Genomic DNA, 21,287 nt, shown 5'->3' on the forward strand with positions numbered 1-21,287 from the left:
ATAATTTTATTGTTTATTATTATGTAAAGCATTTACAGAGAAGTTGTAAAGAAAAAGCGACCAGTTGATATGGTTTGCCATCTCTTTTAACATAGATATTTAGTTCCCATCACATATTATTCCTAATCTAGAAGTTTTTACCATTTTTCTTAGCCAAGTGATTGTTAATACATATGAGAGTATGATCTGTTATAGGAATACATTCTGTTATTATCTTAAATGATATTAGGTCAGTCTCCTTCATAAATTGGCCCTGACCCAAGAATTACTACTGTCGTCTTGTTAATGCCTATAAAATATGGTTTGTCATCCCCTTTTAGCATACATATTAACATACATATTCAATTCCCATCGCATATTAATCCTGATCTAGGGGTTATTACCATCTTTCTTAACAAAGTAGTTGTTGATACATAGGAGGGTATAATCTATTATAAGGATATATTCTATTATTGTCTTAAATGATATAAAGTCAGTTCCCTTCATATATTGGACCTGTCCTAAAGGTTACTGCTACTATTTTTCCACAGGAAGCCAGGAGAGTACTCCATTGTTCAGCTCATCTTTCAGGTGGTCGCAGAAAATGAAATTGTGTTTTTTTCCATAGTAGAGTATTTCTGATTGTCCTTCTGTCAGGGCCAAAGAAATCTCTTACTTGATTCTTGCTTGTAATCGCCTTTGAGGGGGCTCTGAATCCTTTGTCAATCTGGATCTCTTCCCCTGGTCGCACAGAAATATCTCCTGATAGCTTCCTAGTTGCGGTCGCTTTTGAATAGACTCTTTTTATTTTGCTGATCCAAGTCATTTCCTGCTCTGAGTAGACTTCCAGGTTTTCGGTACTTTCCTTCCTTGAATCTGTTTTCCCAGGTTCTTTAAAGGTACTTTGAGTTTTTACATCTCTGGCACTCTTTCCCTCCAGTTGATTAACTTCCAGACATTGAAGTTTCACTTGATTTACTGTTAGCTGAGCTACGTCATCAGCTGGTCTCTCCGGACCTTGGGCTCCATCCAAAAGCTCCCCCTTAGTCCCACGAATTTCCTTTTCCAGCTTGTTGACTGCTTTCAGTATCTCTGAGTTTCCTTTGCATAACAAATGAAAAAGCTGTGCCTTAGTTAATTCTTCCATAGTTCTAGGCAGTCACAAACTATAAACAGAAAGTCTCGTGAGGTCTTGCGGGAGCACGAGCGATCCCAAATTATCAGTTTGTCGATCTCCGTATCAAGTCAAATTCCCCCACTGAACTTTCACCCACAAATCTTCAAAGCACTCTCTTTGTTTGGTTAATGGGTATAATTAGCTGGGAGTCTCTCACTCAGCGAAAGAAGGAATTCGCTTGTGAATTGGTTGAGGGGGGGGGGAGGGAAGAGCTTGTGGGAGAAGAGAGAGAAAAGCCAGAAAGCTTTCAATGTTGCAGATTCCAGCTTCTGTCAGCTTCTGTCGATCTGGTAAATGATGGTCTGGGAAGAATGTAAGGTCAGCTGGTCGTTTCAAGCTTGTAAAGTTGTTTGCGACAAAGACGCCATCGTGACCTTGAGCACAAGCCGCTATTAATCCAGGGAGGTCGGTCTTCCTATCTCCCCACGGATCTGTAGGACCCTCAGGATGCCGTTCCCGGTTCCTGGGGCGACCGGTGAGCAGATTTGCGTATCTGCTCAGGTCAGCCAGGTGCAGAAGCTCCTGACCCTCGGCATGGCTTAAGAGCTGAACAGAAGTCCAGCTTTTCTTTATGGCGCCATCTTCAGTTCGGTGCACCCATTTCTTGATTTCGTTATTACTACCATGCTTCTTCTCCTGAATGGGGACTCTGAGTGACTTACCATGTAGGCAGGCAGGAAGAGAGGGGGAGAGGCAAAGAGAGGGAGGGAGAAAAAAGAAAGGAAGAAAACAAAAGAAAGATGAGGAAGGAAGGAAGGAAGGAAGGAAGGAAGGAAGGAAGGAAGGAAGGAAGGAAGGAAGGAAGGAAGGAAGGAAGGAAGGAAGGAAGGAAGGAAGGAAGGAGATAATTGATGAAAATGGAAGAGAACAGTGGAAGGAAGGAAGGAAGGAAGGAAGGAAGGAAGGAAGGAAGGAAGGAAGGAAGGAAGGGGGAAATTGATGAAAATGGAAGAGAACAGTGGAAGGAAGGAAGGAAGGAAGGAAGGAAGGAAGGAAGGAAGGAAGGAAGGAAGGAAGGAAGGAAGGAAGGATGGACTGACGGACGGACGGACGGACAGACAAACGGACAAACGAACGAATGGACAAACGAATTAACTCTGGTTACAGAGCTGGCCAAGGATTGCCAGCTTCAGTCTGCTCAGTTTCTGGAGAATTAGGGAGGGTGAAAATTGCGCAACAGAAGAAGATCAGCAAGAATGTGATGCCAAACACTCCATCCTCAAAAGGGAACTGATATCTGGAGATCAGTTATCATTCTGGTCCACCTGGAAGTTCTGAACCCTACAGTAGCCACCGTCTCAAAAGAACCCCAGAGCAGGTCACTCAGATCAGACACACAGTCCATCTAGTCCAATATCAGGTTTGCCAGCTCTGAGTGGGGAAATACCTGGAGGGTTTATGGGGTAGAGCCTGGGGAGGGGAGGGGCTAGTGCCAGAGAGGCCACCCTCCAAAGCAGCTATTTCCTCCAGGGAAACTGCTGATCTCGGTTGTCCAGAGGTCAATTGTGCCGCCTCTCCAACATCCAGCCAGTTTGGTGTAGTGGTTAGGAATGCAGACTTCTATTCTGGCGAGCCGGGTTCAATTCTTCACTCCTCCACATGCAGCCAGCTGGGTGACCTTGGGCTAGACACAGCACTGATAAAGCTGTTCTGAAAGCAGTAATATCAGGACTCTCTCAGCCTCACCTCCCTCACAGGGTGTCTGTTGTGGGGAGAGGAAAGGGAAGGTGAATGTAAACCGCTTGGAGACTCCCTTGGGTAGAGAAAAGTGGCATATAAGAACCAACTCTTCTCCTTCTCCTTCTCCTTCTCCTTCTCCTTCTCCTTCTCCTTCTCCTTCTCCTTCTCCTTCTCCTTCTCCTTCTCCTTCTCCTTCTCCTTCTTCTATTTCACGCAGCAGCCAACCAGTTGCCCTGGAGGGCCAAGCAAACAGGGCACAGAACCTGAGACTTCCCCAGACTCTGCGTCCCAGCTCAGGCATTCAGTCTACTTACATATATGGAGATACCTTTTCACTACCATGACTGGTAAACATCGATGGACCATTCCTCCGTGCATCTGTCTAAAATCCCTTCAAATGCCACCTCTGCCATGGACATCTCAACACCCACCAGAAGCGGAGTCCGCAGCTGGATCTAGTTTGAGTCCAGAGGCCCCTTTAAGATGAACATTGTGTTATGCAAGGTATAACTTCAGATATACAGAGGAATACGTGAAGAAGTGTGTTTGCCCGTGAAAACATGTATATCTAGAATAAAAAATGTTGTTAGTCCACATTTGTCCTGCTGCTTCAGACCAACTGGGCGATCCACCTGAATCTCTCTGTCTGCATTGAAAGCCCTTTAGCTGATGCAGCTGAATGCAGCAAGGGATTCCATGCCTTGTCAGCAGAAGAGAAATGATCTCAGCCAAATGATTACAACAGACATCCTGTGAGGTAGGCGAAGCTGAGAGACCCCTGATATTACTGAAGAAGAAAAAGAGTTGGTTCTTATATGCCGCTTTTTTTTCTCAAAGGAGTCTCAAAGCGGCTTATATTCACCTTCCCTTTCCTCTCCCCACAACAGTCACCCTGTTGGGTAGGTGAGGCTGAGAGAGCCCTGATATTAATGAAGAAGAGAATTGGTTCTTATATGCCACTTTTCTCTACCTGAAGGAGTGTCAAAGTGGCTTACAATCCCCTTCCCTTTCCTCTCCCCACAACAGACACCCTGTGAAGTGGTTGAGGCTGAGAATGCCCTGATATTACTGAAGAAGAATAAGAGTTGGTTCCTGTATACTGCTTTTCTCTACCAAAAGGAGTCTCAAAGCGGCTTCCGATCGCCTTCCCTTTCCTCTCCCCACAACAGACCCCCTGTGAGGGAGGTGAGGCTGAGACAGCCCTGATATTCCTGCTCGGTCAGAACAGCTTTCTCAATGCTGTGGTGAGGCCATGGTCATCCAGCTGGCTGCATGTGGAGGAAAAGAAGGGAATCGAACCTCGCTCGCCAGATTAGAAATCCACACTCGTAACCACTACACCAAGCTGGCTCTCTCTCAGAAGTCTGGTTGATGTCATGGCTGATGTCTGATGTACGTTGTGGTCTAGGTTCAACTCAGGATAAGCATTCTGTATTAATACAGCCAACTAGCAGTGGCCTGTATGGCATTTTCTCTCTGCTCTTGGTGGGGAGAAGAACCGTCCAGTAGAGCTTCTTGGCCAAATAAACAATGCTGTATTTCTGAGACCTTGCCTCCTTCCTGATTGGGAAAGGGGAAGAGAATGGGGCACAACCCTAGGACAGGCCCTTCAGGCTGTAACATAACCACTTTCCACAAGGCCAAAGGTGGCATGCTGAACTGCCAAGGAGGCATCCCAGAAAGTGGATGAAGAGGCTTGAGAACCTGCATGGGGTAGTCGTTAGTGTGCTAGATCCAGGAGCTGGAGTCCCCAGTCTCCAAGTGGGTGCTGGCATTCTTCCAGAATCGCACCTGCCGAGATGACGGAGATCAGTTCCCTTAAAGAAAATGGCAGTTTTGGAATCTGTGACATCACATCCCTTGGAGGGCCCTCCCTTCTCCCAACCCTGTTCTCCCCAGGCTTCACCTCCCTTTCTCCAAGAATTGCCATTCTGGAACTGGCAGCCCTGTGTGGGAGCCCCAGCAGATGGCCTCTGTTAACTTTCAGATGAGACCTTTTCCATGCATGACTTAAACATGCTCTCTCCCCCCCCCCCACTTTCCTTTTGCATCTTGGTCAGAGGCACTGTGCCCTTCTTTCTGGCCAGTGACAGGCATCAGAGGCTACAAGATGGAGCAGTTGAAGCCATTCCTGTTCTCTCGCAGATTATGCCAATAACTTCACTTCAAGTTTGTTAAACATAAACTTGGCTTAGGTTGTAGTGGTGAAGAGCGGCGGCCTCTAATCTGGAGAACTGGGTCAGATCCCGCACTTCTCTTACACATGCAGCCAACTGGGTGACCTTGGGCCAGTCCCAGTTCTCTCAGAGCTCTCTCAGCTTCAACAGGGTGTCTGTTGTGGGAAGAGGAAGGGAAGGCGATTTGTAAGCCTCTTTGAGACTCCTTCGGGTAGAGAAAAGTGGGGTATAAAACCCAACTCCTCCTCCTCCTCCTCCTCCTCCTTCTTGTCTTAGGAGTAGGGCCAACCACAATGTTCATGTGAGGAGGTCCTCTTCTACCTTATGTAAGAATCCTTAACGTTCTTTAAGAAATGCACTGCATTAGCAACAGGCGTCTCAGAGTGTCTAAGGCTGGCAGGGGCTCCTGGGAATTGTAGTCCATGGACATCTGGAGGGCCGCAGTTTGACTACCCTTGGTCTAAGGACAGAATCCAGTTTCCCCATCTACCCACAAAGCCGGTGCTGTCCACACCCCCTTGAGAACTCAGCTATAAGAGGAAGGACAGCGAAGCTGCAAGAGGACTGGCAGATGGTCCGCTTCATCACTGAACAGCTTTAAGGGGGACAAAAGGACTTCTCTTCTCATTCACCTGGAGTCTTCAACTTGCTCTTCTGAAGGGAACTCCTTCACAGGAGTCAGTGATCTCCCGTCTTCAGCGCTGCTCGGCACCTGTCCAGGTTAGTGCAAGCCAATGAACCCTGCAGAGACTCTTCCAAGTTCATGGAAGTCCATGTGTTTAGGTGTGTAGCTCTGCTTATGAATGCAGGAGTTCCCGAGGAATCTGTGAGTTTGTAGCAGTAGGATCCAGTTGGAATCTGGTAGCCCCTTGAAGACTATTTATTGTAATTTAAATTTTTTTGTTATACCCTGACTTTCTCCTCAATAGGGACCTCAAAGTGGTTTATATCATTCTTCTCTCCTCTGACGTGTCTTCCCAACAACTCTACGAAGTAGGTTAGGTAGAAGGCGTGTGCCTAGCCTTAGGGAGCTTCCATGGCACAAGTGGGGATTTGAACCTGGGTCTCTCAGATGCCAATCCAACCCTCTTAACACCACGTTAACAGCATTCACCCTGGGTGAGGTTTTGGGATGGGAACTCTCCTCACCATATCCAGAGTGTTAGCCCATAATAATAATAAGAGTTGGTTCTTATGTACTGCTTTTCTCTACCCGAAGGAGTCTCAAAGCATCTTACATTTGCCTTCCCTTCCCTTTCCCCACAACAGACACCTTGTGAGGTGGGTGAGCCTGAGAGACCCCTGATATTCCTGAAGAAGAGAATTGGTTCTTATATGCCACTTTTCTCTACCCGAAGGAAGCTCAAAACGGCTTACGTTCGCCTTCCCTTTCCTCTCCCCACAACAGACACCCTGTGAGGGAGGTGAGGCTGAGACAGCCCTGAGATTCCTGCTCGGTCAGAACAGCTTTATTAGTGCTGTGGTGAGCCCAAGGTCACCCAGCTGGTTCTATGTGGGGGAGCTTGGAATAAACCTGGCTCACCAGCACTCCTAAACACTACACCAAAGTCGACATGGATTTGCGTGTTGAGTTGCAAGCAACAGGAAGTTGGGAATGGGGAAGCATTACAAAACAGAGGCCGGTTTGGATGGCAGCGTAATCTGCCTCCAGATAGGGATGCCAGCCTCCAGGTGGGACCAGGGGATCCCCTGGAATTACAGCTCCACTCCTGTCACAGACGTCAGTGTCCCGGGAGTGCATGGCTGCTTTGGAGGTTAGATTCTGTGGCCGTGTGGCCCTGTACCCCACTGGGTCCCTGTCCTCCTCAGGCCCCACCCCCTAGCAACTCTGTTCCCAGTCACACACACCCTGTTGGAAGGGTTACCGGAGCCCCTATGACTACCGTGAGCGATGTGGGTGGGGTTGCCAGATCCAGGCTGGGGAAAACCCTGGAGATTTGGGGATGGCCTGAGGAGAGCAGGGAGCTCAGTGGGGTACAAGGCCACCCTCCAAAGTGGCACCCCCCCCAAATGGCTGTTGCTGCATAAGGGAATCCTGCTTCTTTCCTTGGCAAAGGAACGGTCTTAGGCTAGTGTAAGGTGACCAGATTTCAACATTGGTAAAGCGGGACACCATTGACCAGGGGGGGGGGTCTGGATTAAAAATTTGGTCTATATGGAGCAACAAAAAGTTTCATAGAACACATAGAACGCAAAAATAGTATTGTAATATACATAAGTACAATTTGCCAGGTACCCCCAGATGTCCCTCCGAAAGTGGGACAATCTGGTCACCTTAGGCTAGTGGGGTGCCCGAGAGGAGAATGGTGGGGATGGCTTAGCAGCCAAATGCACAAGATGTGAAATAGGATCTGCGTTTTGGCTGACGAAAGAGGAAACTGCAATTGTGACAGGCTGAACCTTCCTTGTTCTTGGTGTGGGGGCCGCTGGCATGGTTAAGTAGGGTTCCTAACTCCAGGTCCTGAAATTTCTGGGGATTTGGAGGAGAGGTGGAGGAGACGAGGAAACCCAACAGGGACATGGTGTCACTAGGATTTCCTGGCCTGGGCAGGAGTCCCCTGTTTTACAGATGCACTGTAACCCTCCCCAACTCCCTCAAACCTGGAAAAACATTGCAGGATGTGCCAATGTTACTTCCAGGTGACATCCGTATATCTCAGGGCTCCTCCCCACTCCCCCATCCCACCGCTGGGAGCGTCAAAGGGCCTGGCAAACCTAGGTAGCATAGATACCATATTGTTGTGAAATATTCTGAGCCTGCTGGTGGAGAGGGGGGTATAAAAACCAATCAATCAAACGAACAAATAGCTGTTCCTCCAGCTTGGTTTAGTGGTTAAGAGTGACGGCCTTTGATCTAGAGATTCCCCGTTCCTCCACATGCAGCCCGCTGGATGACCTTGGGCCAGTCGCAGTCCTGTTAGAGCTGCTCTGACTGAGCAGTCCTGTCAGAAGGTCTCTCAGTCCCATCTACCTCACAGTGTGTCTCTTGCCAAGAGAGGAAAGGAAAGGTTTAATTGTAAGCTGCTTTGAGACTCCTGGTAGGGAAAAGTGGGGTATAAAAGCCAACGCCTCCTCCTCTTTTGTCTACAATCTGGGAAACAGTAATAATTCTGTGAGAACTCCAGCCCCCACCTAGATCAGGCAGAGGTCCCTAGAGTGGCACCCATCAGGGTTTCTGACTTGCAGGGGGTGTCTGGAGTTCTCCTGGGATTACAATGGATCTCCAGGGGACAGAGAGCCCAAATTTCCTCCGTACAATAAGTTTAGGGGACGCTTGCCCCAAGGTAGGTAAAAATTATGACAGAACTGTAAGAGGCAATAGAAAAATTCAAACGTTTAATACTCAGCTTTCAAAATGGGAGACAGCAGAGTCAAAGTCTGTTGCAGAAGGGAACTACGTAGTAGTGACTCACATAGGAGTATCTTATCTGTTCCCAAAAAGAATGACAGAACGACACAATGTTCAGAGATTGAGCAAACATTCTCACAGTTCAAAAAAGTATATTATCATGAAATCTCGAACAGCACCGGGTACCAGCTGTTTTCAAAAAAAGATTCCTCCTCAGAACCCAATGGCGTATCGACAAAGCAAACAAGTTACAAATAATGAAATGTCGGCTTAATTATAGTCTACAGAATCGTCAAGCATGCCAATGGATATTTATCAGTGTAACGAGAATCAAACTTCTTGTGCTCGGATCTTACTGACAAGTAGGGAAGAACTCTCTGAAATTGTCCCTCAAACGGGTGCACCGACATAGAAACAGCTCTGCTACTTTTTGTACTGTTAAAGAAAAAGAATGAAAAACATACCTGGTGCTTGGTGGATACTTTTTAAAAGAAAGAGTCATTAAAGGTAACAAACAGCAAGAATACCGTATGTACTTACATATAAGCCCACCCGCACATAAGCTGAGGGATCCAATTAGACCACAAAAGATCAGAGTCCCTCAGTCAAACTGTTGATGTCCTACAAGCTGTCAGAGCAATGATTGGCTGGCTGGAGCAGGCTTACCGTAAATACCTGCGTATAAGCCGAGGAGGGCTTTTTCAGCGTGGGAAAAGGTGCTGAAAAACTAGGCTTATACGTGAGTATATAGGGCAATCCATTGTTAAGTCCGTGTGGACTTAAGGTATTATGTCTGAAGAGGAAAGAAATTTATTTCTGAAAAAGAATCTTCTTTAAATGAGTCCTCTCATACTTCTTAGTGGCAAGGGTTTCAAGAACCATGAATTTAAAGTCATCTTGAGAATGGTTATTCCATAATAAATGTTCTACAAGGGGAGCTTCTCTCACAAGATTCCTTATATGGGACCCGTGATCCCCAATCCTGATTTTTGTTTTGTTTTTTAAATATAATTGTATTTATTTCATGGAAAGGATGGGGGTGAAGGGTTTGATGTACAGCAGGGGTAGTCAAACTGTGGCCCTCCAGATGTCTGTGGACTACAATTCCCATGAGCCCCTGCCAGCAAATGCTGGCAGGGGCTCTTGGGAATTGGAGTCCACGGACATCTGGAGGGCCGCCGTTTGACTACCCCTGATGTACAGTGTACAGTGCAGGAAAAGAGGGAGAGGGAAATAGGTCAGTTTTCATAGAATCATAGAATCATAGAATCATAGAATCATAGAGTTGGAAGGGGCCATACAGGCCATCTAGTCCAACCCCCTGCTCAACGCAGGATTAGCCCTAAGCATCCTAAAGCATCCAAGAAAAGTGTGTATCCAACCTTTGCTTGAAGACTTCCAGTGAGGGGGAGCTCACCACCTCCTTAGGCAGCCTATTCCACTGCTGAACTACTCTGACTGTGAAAAACTTTTTCCTGATATCTAGCCTATATCATTGTACTTGAAGTTTAAACCCATTACTGCGTGTCCTCTCCTCTGCAGCCAGCAGAAACAGCATCCTGCCCTCCTCCAAGTGACAACCTTTCAAATACTTAAAAAGGGCTATCATGTCCCCTCTCAACCTCCTTTTCTCCAGGCTGAACATTCCCAAGTCCCTCAACCTATCTTCATAGGGCTTGGTCCCTTGGCCCCAGATCATCTTCGTCGCTCTCCTCTGTACCCTTTCAATTTTATCTACGTCCTTCTTGAGGTGAGGCCTCCAGAACTGCACACAGTACTCCAGGTGTGGTCTGACCAGTGCTGTATACAATGGGACTATGACATCTTGTGATTTTGATGTGATGCCCCTGTTGATACAGCCCAAAATGGCATTTGCCTTTTTTACCGCTGCATCACACTGCCTGTTTACAATCCACAAGTACCCCAAGGTCTCGTTCACACACAGTGCTACCTAGAAGCGTATCCCCCATCCAGTAGGCATGCTTTTCATTTTCATTTTCAAACAGTCTCCTCTTAACATTATCTACTAGTTGGCGAATTACAATGATCCTGTGTTTTTATGGATAATGATGTCTCTTGATAATCCAGAAAGCATTTCCAATGGTTTTGAAATTTTTCTGGAGGTGCTTTGCGTACCATGTTGGTCAATCTTGCCATTGATACAATCCTGATTTTGATGGGATGTATGGATATTCCTACACAAAAATTCTGACGTGAACAAATCTGTAATTCTACACAAAATTTAGCATTGCAATGAGTAAAGTTTTGTAAATCAAGATGAAAATTCTGTCGCAGAAGATCTATAGGTCTGGTCTCCCAGAAACTTTACAACAGTTACAGCCAGAGCATTTAAAATGCCCAAAGAGCTCAGGCTGGCTAGTTCTAAGGGGCTTTTTGCACGCCTTCAAAATAGCACAATGGTTGCCAATTGAAAACGCTACTGATTTGCTGTTTTGCACAACGTCGTTGACAATCTGCCACACACCTGAAACCAATCTGCAAAAAGCGCTTCCTTGTAGCGCTTTCAGGGAAATCCCCAAAAGTGGATTCACCCTCCGGAAAGCGATACAGTCCTGCAACCAATCTGCAACACTAGCGAAAAAGACCTGTGCGTTAACATTGTTGCGGTTTCTACAAAGTCCCTCCCCCTGGCTCTCTTCTCTGATCTTCCGGCGAAGCGATCGCCATTTTTATTTTCTCCGAGCGAGCGGGGATAAACGCACCAGCGAGCCTCTTTCAGTTTAGAGGCTTCCCCAGCTTCAGTCCCTCCCCTTCAGTCACTAAGCACACTTCAGTCACTAAGCACACTACTAAGCAGTCACTTTATTTTTTACACATTCATTCAGCCAAAAATTGGGCCCGTGAGAGGGGGGGGGGGATTTTTTTTTTCACTCGGAGGGAGCGTGGCAACGATCAAACGACAGCTCAAACACACCAGGCAGCTGGATGGGTCTCTCCGTTGCAACGAATTAACACAGATTCGTTGCAATGGGTATGTTTTTTTTTTTTAAAAAAAACCTTTCTTAAAGGGAAAGGGGCTGTTTGGGAGCATGCTAACGGCTGCCCATTGGCTGCTTGACGGCCAGGGGCGGGACGAGCTCGGCAATAGCGCTTCCTTTCTAGCGATTTCTGCCGAGACCGGAAGCCTGTGGGAAACGCTACAAAACGCAACTGGATTCCACTACAAAGGCAGGTATGCATAACGACGAATTCCACTATTTTGAATGGCGATTTTTCATTCAGTGACCAATTTGCTACAAAGATCCCGGTGCGTAAAGCCCCTAATAATTGAACAACCATTGCTACCTAGCTGATTGTCAATAGACCTGGTGAATCTTAGCCTGATCTTGGGCTTCTCACCACAACCTTTTGCAACACATCGATGTTTATAGGGCATCTTTTTTATTTCATTCGGCACAGGAGAAAATTCTAAGGACCAGCAAAGAGAGGATGCTTTAGGTTAAGTCCAGGTGGCCCATTCTGATTCCGAATTCCCCAGTTTTGCAGCTCATCTCCAGACTAAAGAGATCAGTCCCCCTGGAGAAAATGGCCGCTGTAGAGGGGGAACTCCGTGGCATTATACTCCATAGCATTGTACTCCACTGAGGTCCCTCCCTGCCCCCAAACCCCACCCACTCCTGGCTCCACCCCCAAATTCTCCAGGTATTTCTCAGCCCAGAGCTAGCAACCCTACTGAGCTCCCATCTAGCTGAGCCAGCGTGATATAGTGGTTAAGAGAGGTAGCCTTTAGGGTTTGAATCCCCACTCCTCCACCTGCAGCCATCTGGGTGACTTTGGGCTAGTCACAGTCGTGTTAGAGCTGTTTTCACAGAACAGTTCTCTCTGAGCTTTCTTCCCTAGCCCACATGGTGTTTGTTGTGGAGAAAGGAAGGGAAGGTGATTGTAAGGCACTTTGAGACTCCGAGTAGTGAAAAGTGGGGAACCAATTCCAAATCCTCTATGACTAACCATATGTTTTTGAATAATCAAAGTGCACAGCTGGCCCCAGTATGAGGAGCCCAAAGTGAGTGGAATTACAACATCCCCCCCTCTGCCTTGGCCTGAGGAGCTTTTATATCAGCCTTGGACTACCCTCTCCTTCGCCATGACTCCAATTCTCTCCCCACCCCTAAAATTATAAGCAACGCAATCTAGTACTCATCAGGATGCATTTGTCTTGCTCAGCATATATAAGCTGGAAAGAAATAAATTGTTGTTGTTAGGTGTGAAGTCGTGTCCGAACCATCGTGACCCCATGGACAATGATCCTCCAGGCCTTCATCCTCTACCATTCCTTGAAGTCCATTTAAGTTTGCACCGACTGCTTCAATGACTCCATCCAGCCACCTCATTCTCTGTTGTCCTCTTCTTCTTTTGCCCTCAGTCGCTCCCAGCATTAGGCTCTTCTCCAGGGAATCCTTCCTTCTCATGAGGTGGCCAAAGTATTTGAGTTTCATCTTCAGGATCTGGCCTTCTAGGGAGCAGTCAGGGCTGATCTCCTCTAGGACTGACCAGTTTGTTCGCCTTGTAGTCCAAGGGACGCGCAAGAGTCTTCTCCAGCACCAGAGTTCAAAAGCCTCAATTCTTTGACGCTCGTCCTTCCTTATGGTCCAACTTTCACAGCCATACATTGCAACTGGGAAGACTATAGCCTTGACTAGACTCACTTTTGTTGGCACGGTGATGTCTCTGCTTTTTAGGATGCTGCCTAGATTTGCCATAGCTTTCCTCTGTCAGAGGTGTTGCAACCCACTTGGGGTCCCAGGTTGGGAAATCTGCCTTATGGGGACTGATCTCATTAGTTGGGACACTGTTGGTTGTTCCAGGAGAACTCCAGGCCCCACCTGGAGGGTGGAAACTTCTTGGTTGGAATTGGGGAGCTGAGTAGACAGATCCCAGAACAAAGGCCATTGTGGTCATCTCCCAGATGGGCCTGTGGGCATATGGGATCTGGTAAGCCAACCTTTCCCAACTTGTTTACCACTGAAAACCCCCTTGAACATTCTTCAGGTTTTGAGAAACCCCAGAAGTGGCACGATTGTGCCGAATATGATTGGGAAGCTTAGCATTGGCCCACCTGAGGCCCCTCCCCTCCTACCCCCTCCAGGCCCATCATTGGCCATCTTGGGAGGGGGGGCACGTTGACATGACTATACATGGTCATATCACTTGATAAATGTTTAACAAATTAAAACAAATATATCCAAAATTAACTAACTTCTTTTGGGTAACCCTTCCCAAGGCTTTCCAGGGCCTTCAAGAAACTCCAGGGTTCTATAAAAGCCTGGCCAAGAAAGCCTGTGATAAGCCTGGCTGTTTGTTGTGTCTCAATTGGCATATGACTTTGCACGTCTTCATGGTTTCTCCTGAGTGACTGGGGCTCTTTGGGGTACCCTTTGAACCAGGGATGGCCCAACTGTGGCTCTCTAGATGTCCATGGACTACAATTCCCATGAGCCCCTGCCAGCATTTGCTGGCATGGGCTCATGGGAATTGTAGTCCATGGACATCTGGAGAGCCACAGCTGGGCCACCCAGGGCAGAACCTGGTTGTCCCCAAGGGCTGTCAAGTTCCTGCTGGGATGGGGACTCTTCTACCTTCAGTGGGCTATTCCTACCACTGGTCATCTGGGCAATAGGAAAACAAAGGGGTTGGGGTGAGAGGAGCATTCCTCAGGATCCTGACGTGCAATTCTGGCTTGGCCGGAAGTAACAACAGTGGGTTGGCAGTGACATTCTAGCGTTTCACCAAATACTCTGTGGTTAAACCTTCTGGCAGCGAGATGCTGGAGCAGAAATTTCCGGGCAATATCTGTCCTCTACAGGTCTTTACTTGTGAAGCTCCACAGGGAGTTGGATGGTACCTGTTGGGAACTGATCGCACAGATAGACGGACAATGATCTGATCCCACAAGGCAGAACTTAACCTCCTTCTTTTTCCATCCAGGAGAAGACAGGAGTGAAGGAGCATCTCCCTCCAAAAGTCATGGAAAACACAACTCTACTTAGTCCTCTTGAGGTTGTCCACTCAAATTCCAGCAACGACAGCACTGTCTATTATGACTATGAGTATGACGAAGATTATATCTTCACTTTGCACGAAAGGCTGAAGGTCCTCTCTATGGTTATCTACAGCATTGCCTTTGTGGTGGGTGTCCTCGGAAACGGGCTGGTCATTTTCATAACTGGCTTCCGCATGAAGAAGACGGTCAACACCATCTGGTTCCTCAACTTGGCCATTGCAGACTTCACCTTCACCTTCTTCCTGCCCCTGAGCATTGCCTACCTAGCCATGGACTTCCACTGGCCCTTTGGGGAGGCCATGTGCAAGTTGAACAGCACCATTGCCTTCATCAACCTCTACGCCAGTGTCTACCTCCTCACGGTCATCAGCATAGACCGCTGCATTTCTGTGCTAGCCCCGGTGTGGGCTCAGAATCACCGGAGCCCCCGTTGCGCTTCCTTCGTGGCTCTTGGGGTTTGGATTCTCGCCCTGGTGTTGAGTGCGCCCAGCATCCATTTCCGGAAGACCTTGCAGAAAGAGGATGTCATCAACTGCTACAATCACTTCAGCTCTGATAGAAACCATTCGAGAGTCATCCACCAAGCCATGACTACCAGCCGTTTCATCTTTGCCTTTGTGATCCCCTTCTACGTCATCATTCTGTGCTACGGGGCCATAGTTCTGAGGCTGAAGAGGGACCGCTTGGCCCGGTCAAGTAAGCCCTTCAAAGTCATCACAGCAGTGATTGTGGCCTTTTTCATCTGCTGGTTCCCCTATCATGTCTTCTCTTTCTTGGAGATTCGAGCCTACAAGGACCCCAACCTGCACCTGGTGATCATGATCGGTCACCCTCTGACGTCCAGCCTGGCCTTTATCAACAGCTGCTTGAACCCCATCCTGTATGTCTTCATGGGGCACGATTTCAAGGAAAGGCTGAAACGCTCCATCCTCGCGGTCTTGGAGAGCGCCTTCACGGAGGACAGCCAGGCCACGACGCAGACTAAGACCAAATCCTCAGACTCCCAGGATTCTCAAGGCTTATAAACATTGCTGATCTTGGCTTCTGAAATGTCCTGCCTTCCCCAAAAGACTTCATTACTGGCATTGCGCTCTGCCCACACCAGTTTGTTAGCAAGAACGCCAAGATATTGCCTGGTCTCAACCAGAGCCAGGGCCTTTTCGTCCCTGGCCCCAATTTGGTGGAATGAGTTCTGCAGGACCTACTAAATAGTACTCTTTTTCCAGGCATAGGGCCGAGATCATGGCAGACTGGAATTAGATGGGCCTTCCCCATGTGCCCCCCCCTCCCCGCAGCATTCTAGAATGCTCCCCGGGTTAACTAGTGGTGGATGTCTGGGTGAACGGGGGAAGGTGGGACTAATTTTAATCTGTGTTTTAAACTGTGTTTTTATTATTGTTATTTTATTGTTGCGAACCACCCTGAACCCACTGATTCCCACCCATTCAGGAAAACGATTCAGGGCCATCAAAAAAACAACAAAAAACCTCAGGGTTTCATAAACCCCTGGCTGAGAAACCCTGCTATACACTCATGTTGACAAAAGATTCCCCCCTTTTTTTCTTTTGTAAGCAAGGAGTTAGCATGTGCATGGTCACTGTGAAGTTGTCAGCCAAAATAGTTTAGATTTAAGTTCTCCTTAAGAGTAATTGGAAGATAATATCTGTGCCCTCCAGAAGTTACAACAGTATGAAAGTCGCTTTTGGGGGTGGGTGGGTGAATGCGTTTCTTCTCCCCCCCCCCCCCGTGGCACAGCACTGGCTGCTTCAGGCACGAACAGCCGCTTCAGACACCAAAGTGCCCAACCCTAGTGAGGAGTGCAGACTTCTAATCTGGCGAGCCAGGTTTGATTCCCCTCTCCTCCCCCACATGCAACCAGCTGGGTGACCATCACAGCACTGATAAAGCTGTTCTGACCCAACAGTAATATCAGGGCTCTCTCAGCCTCACTCACCTCACAGGGTGTCTGTTGTGGGGAGAGGAAAGGGAAGGTGACTGTAAGCCACTTTGAGACTCCTTTGGGGAGAGAAAAGTGGCAGATAAGAACCAACTCTTCTTCCTTTTCAGTAATATCAGGGCTCTCTCAGCCTCACCTCCCTCACAGGGTGTCTATTGTGGGGAGAGGAAAGGGAAGGCGACTGTAAGCCACTATGAGACTCCTTTGGATAGAGAAAGGTGGCATATAGGAACCAACTCTTCTTCTTCTTCTTCTTCTTCTTCTTCTTCCTCTTCTTCTTCTTCTTGTCTTGGAACTCTTTTTGGCTTTGTTCAATGTCAATTTTTTTTTTCCTGCAGCACAAAAAGAAAAGAAAAGAAAAAGGAATTGTTTATAATGCTTGTTTAGAGCTATTAAGCCTCATAGGTTGTTAAGAATACTTCCTATGCCAAGTTGGCTTAATTGCTTTCACTTTGTATGCTTTTCCCATTGTACTTCCTGTTGCTTTGTTTCGTATTTTGGCAATTCTAGTCCTTTTACATTGCTTGTTGGACATCATATCATGTCAGCTGCATGCACTTGCAGTGTACAATATATCTTGACTCTCAGTGATAAAAGTGGATTATGAATAAGGTCATTAACTAAATTATTCCCTTTTCCCTACATAGTTAAATAAAATTCATTTAAAAAAAAGTCCATGAGTTTTGTGTTTTACTTTTCCTTCCCCTGTCTGATAAGAAATGATGATCTGACACCATGCCTCAACAGCATGGGTGTTGAGTTCGTGAGCTGCAACTGTGGGGCATTTTTTCAAGCTCAGCACAACCAACTCAGTGTATAGAATTCTCAGCAGAACCCAGTGCCACTGTGACATTGCACGCTTAACAGAACTGATACAAGCAAGGTGTGTGTGTGTGAGTGTGTTTTGCAAGCCCAGCACAACCAGTTACAATGTACCGATTGCCCAGCAGAACACAGTGCTACTGACATTGCACAGTTTTAAAGACTGTGGCCAAAGCATGGGCACGAAGCTCCTAGTGGAATGAATACATTGTTTAACCTTATTCCAGATTGCTCCCTTTACCATTGCCCATGCTTTAAGCGAAGAACTAGGTACTTCTGTTTGCGACTGAGTTCTTTGGCTGATAACTGTTGGTAAAGAAACCTTGACCTGTAGCTAGTGCAAGACAACTGGAACCAGCAGGAGTCGATACTGATGAGCACACGCCTGGTTTATTTGCAGTTGTACCAGGCTGTTCCTCTAGGCCAGTGGATGAGGCCTACAAATATTACTAATAAACTGGCCTCCCTTCATAAACAACCATCATCTGTATGCCTGCTCAGTTTGTTGTGGCTGTCAGCCATTCAGTTGTGTCCGGCTCTTGGAGATCACATGGCATGGCTGTCCCCACAATCCCTGGAGGTATTTTGCATGGAACCAAATAAAACAGTTTAAAAAGCAACCAGTTTAGACCACTTTATTATACTACAATCGTTGTTCTGCATTGAATATAGTCTGTTGAAAAACTACGCTGCGATGCTCTCTGCATGGAACAATTCATATTAGACTGAAATTCTTCCCTTGTATATAAGTTGATAAAGCTCTGTATGGGACAGAGGGTACTCATCTGTAGGCCTATGGCTTGGTCTCTTATACCAGTAAAAGTGCAAAAGTTGATCAGTAAGTTTCAGGTCAACATCTTCTGGGTATGCTTCCATCAACAGCTCAAAACCTTGCCAAATGTCTTTCTTAGATGCTGCCAGATTAGCAAGAAAGGAAAACATTTGTGCCACAAGCACTGTCCGCAGTAGCTCTTATCCTTAAATTGGCTTGGAGACCATCAGGACAGGAATGAAGGATTTTATCCTAAACACGTCTCTTGAAAAGGGTTCATCCAAAGCATCAGGGCCAGCTGCACTTCCGTCATTTCCTTACTCTTTGTCTCCTTGTGGCAGCTGACCTTTGGCAAGGTGGCTTTCCCTTGTTGCTCAGGCTCACTCAAATCTTCTCTGATTTTGCTTTAAAAATCCTGAAATGAACTGTGCAAACATATGCAAGTATTCGATAACCGTTTTGATTTCTGAATGGCTTTGATGACCGGGTGAAAATGACCTAGCGGAAAAGGATGATATGAGCCATTCAGTCGAGTCCAACTCCTATTATTGTTCGATTTATTGCCCGCCACTCTTGGCATGCCAGCTCATGGCGGGTCAAAATACAACACAATAAATACGATTCCCAATAAGCCCCCCATTAAACCCCCACAAAACACAAAACCATATGTTGGAAATTATAACAGACCATCTTAACAACCTCACTAACAGCCGAGGTGGCTAGGGGAGGGGTGTGACACCCAGCCACACCAATGGATGGACCGACGGGAAGCATATCTTCCGGGGGGGCGGGGGAGCCCCATCCAATTTCCTACCAGCACTGCCCTATCCATAGACCCGGTGGAAGAGCTCAGTTTTGTATGCCCTGCAGAAAGCTGAAAGTCTTCCAGGCCCTGCAGAGAGTAGAAAGCTCTCTTGGCAATCCTATGGCACAGCTGCCACCATGATTTACTATCTCGCACCGCTTCTTTTAGTTGTGTAATGTACTGGCCGGCATCCATTTTGATTGTATCTAACCACTGTGTTCTTGGTCAGCCTGGTTTCCTTTTTCCTTTGACCAATTCTAGCAGAATTGCTATCTCCAGTGAGGTGGATTGCATGACAGGGCCAAAGTAAGTGAGCGGGAGTTTTGTGATTTTGTCTACCTGTGATGTCCCGGGCTTTATGTGCTATACTATTTCCTTATTTGTGACTTTTTCTGTCCATGTAACTCACAGAAGCCTTCTCCAGCATCAGAGTTCAAATGAATCAATTCTTCTCTTGTCTGATTTTTGAGATGGAACACATCTTCTGGCTCGCTTCCTGGGATGGAAATAGGACTAGATGGGACATCCGCCCCAGAAAAAGAGCCCAAAGAGGCTGACCAAAGGAGTTGGTCAGTCAGTGCTGTGACTGGCCAGGGTCTCAGGATACACTTGTGTCGGAGGCAGCTGAACCAGTGTCACCCTGCTCAAGGCCTGGGGATGAGCGTGAAGCATGGGAGGCAGCCCAGCCAGCGCAGGGCTGCCCCACCAGAGGCCTTGGGATGCGCGTGGAGTGCAGGAGGTGGCCCAGCCAGTGCCACCACAAGGGTAAGGGGAGGTGAAGGTGGGAGGGAGGAGGAAGTCTGGGTGGGATTGTTACGCCAAATGCGTGTCTATAAGGACACGTGTCTAAATTTAGTTGTGGGGAATCAGCTAGTAGAGCCAGCAAGAGGCAGCGTGGCGTAACGTGGGACCTTGTATTGCACAGTTTACTGGGTAATTATGTCACTGAGATAGAACCAAGGCAGACAATGATCTAAACATGGAAGGACTTTATTAACAAACACTAATTAGACAAAAGACAACACATGCGTACTCTAGCAAAGAAATGTACATTCCTAGCCACTAGCACACAAGGAAAAGGCTTATAGGGGAGGAACCTATACTAAGGGTTGATTGGAAGTGATATCTACCTGTCTTCTGGGTGGAGCAGAGTTCCGGAGGTCCAGGGAAGCAATTTGGGGCGACGGACGAGGGACCAAGACGAACGTCGGACAGAGTTTCTGTAGCCTGGAAACTGACTGCACTTTGTGGCTGTGGGAGCCCAATATTTAAAGGAAATCTGTGGCCTGAGGCTACAGGGGGCTGATCCTACCTTGTCCAGGGCTTGGACAAAGAGTTTGATGGCCAGTAACGACTGTAGCCAGGTCCCAACAAAGAAACGGGTTGCTGAGACAAAGAAACTAGCTGCTGGGAATATGAAGAAATATTTCCTGTCTAGTAGGGCTGATGGCCCATTTCTGGCAAATCCTGGATGATTGCTTGTGCCTGGGGATAGTGGTAAGGGAAAAGACAAAGACCAAATCTTGGATTAGATTTGGTGTTGAAAGAGAGTGGCCAGTTCCCTTTGCAAGACAAAGTGCTTGGCTGGCTGGAGGGGAGTCTTGGGTGGGGTGCCTTTGTCTCTCTGTACTTGCCAGGTGTGCTGACAAACTCCTCTTTTGTTGCAAGCAAGTAGGTCGGGGGAAGCCTAACTCCAAGTCCTGCTTCAGAGCAAGAAGTGGGTTTTAGTTGCTTTCCCATTATGCTTTGCAAGGCTTGACCTGGCTTTTCTCTCTCTGGTGCCAGGGTCTGCTCAGGAGTGTCAGGAAGGGTTGACACGGGTGTGCCAGCCTTTGATGGAGGGGTGGCAGCCCACATAACAGGATGTGGAGGGAGTCTGGGTACAGGAGCTGGGAGGGAGGAGTCTGGGGGTACGGAAGAGGGAGTCTGGTTGGGGGGATGTGGGAGGGAGGAGGGAATCTGGCTGGGATTGGGTGGGAGGGAAGAACGGCCATCTCTGACCTGAGGAATTATGAGTGGGGGAGGTGCACCTTGTTGATTTGTAGTAACATGAGAGCATGTGGTTAAAGTTGAGACTAGAAAAAGGGATGTGGTTAAAGGTTTCCCAAGTTCTGAGGCACATTGGCTAATGCTGACCCACGTTGAACACTTCCAAAGAGCACTTGATTTCTAAAGTTGCTATGGTCCCTCATCTCCCCCTTGAAGTTCTGTTTCCTAGTTGGGCGGCGGGCGCACTTTTGCCCGCCTGCGGAGACTCATGGATCCAATTGGTTTCCGGAATGCTCTGCGGGGCCCGATGCCTCCTGGCAACTCACTGGCGGCGTTAGTAGAGGACTGGCAGTCCCGTCTGACAGCCGCTATAGATGAGATTGCCCCTAAGCGTCCTCTCTGCCCTCGACTCAAACGGGCCCCCTGGTACACGGGGGTGCTCCGGGAAAAGAAGAGGGAGGTGAGACGACTAGAGCGAGTGTGGCGGAAGACTCGCGACGAAGCTGCAAGAACATCTTATCGCACGCTTATGAGGGC

General features: G+C 47.6%; 1 protein-coding gene across 1 annotated transcript; it reads left to right on the top strand.

Annotated features, from left to right (window-relative positions):
• Positions 1 to 5,614: 5,614 nt before the first annotated feature.
• Positions 5,615 to 15,862, top strand: LOC143838980 (chemerin-like receptor 1). Its single transcript, XM_077340867.1, has 2 exons — positions 5,615 to 5,733; positions 14,330 to 15,862. Exon 2 carries the CDS (start codon positions 14,369 to 14,371, stop codon positions 15,428 to 15,430), a length of 1,062 nt encoding a protein of 353 aa, XP_077196982.1. The 5' UTR covers positions 5,615 to 5,733; positions 14,330 to 14,368; the 3' UTR covers positions 15,431 to 15,862.
• Positions 15,863 to 21,287: the final 5,425 nt, after the last annotated feature.

This window comes from Paroedura picta, chromosome 5, assembly GCF_049243985.1.
Source record: "Paroedura picta isolate Pp20150507F chromosome 5, Ppicta_v3.0, whole genome shotgun sequence".
NCBI classification, from domain to species: Eukaryota; Metazoa; Chordata; class Lepidosauria; order Squamata; family Gekkonidae; genus Paroedura; species Paroedura picta.

What these genes read in the sequence shown, in the direction of transcription:
- LOC143838980 (XM_077340867.1), top strand. Translation starts at nt 14,369, where the DNA reads ATGGAAAACACAACTCTACTTAGTCCTCTTGAGGTTGTCCACTCAAAT.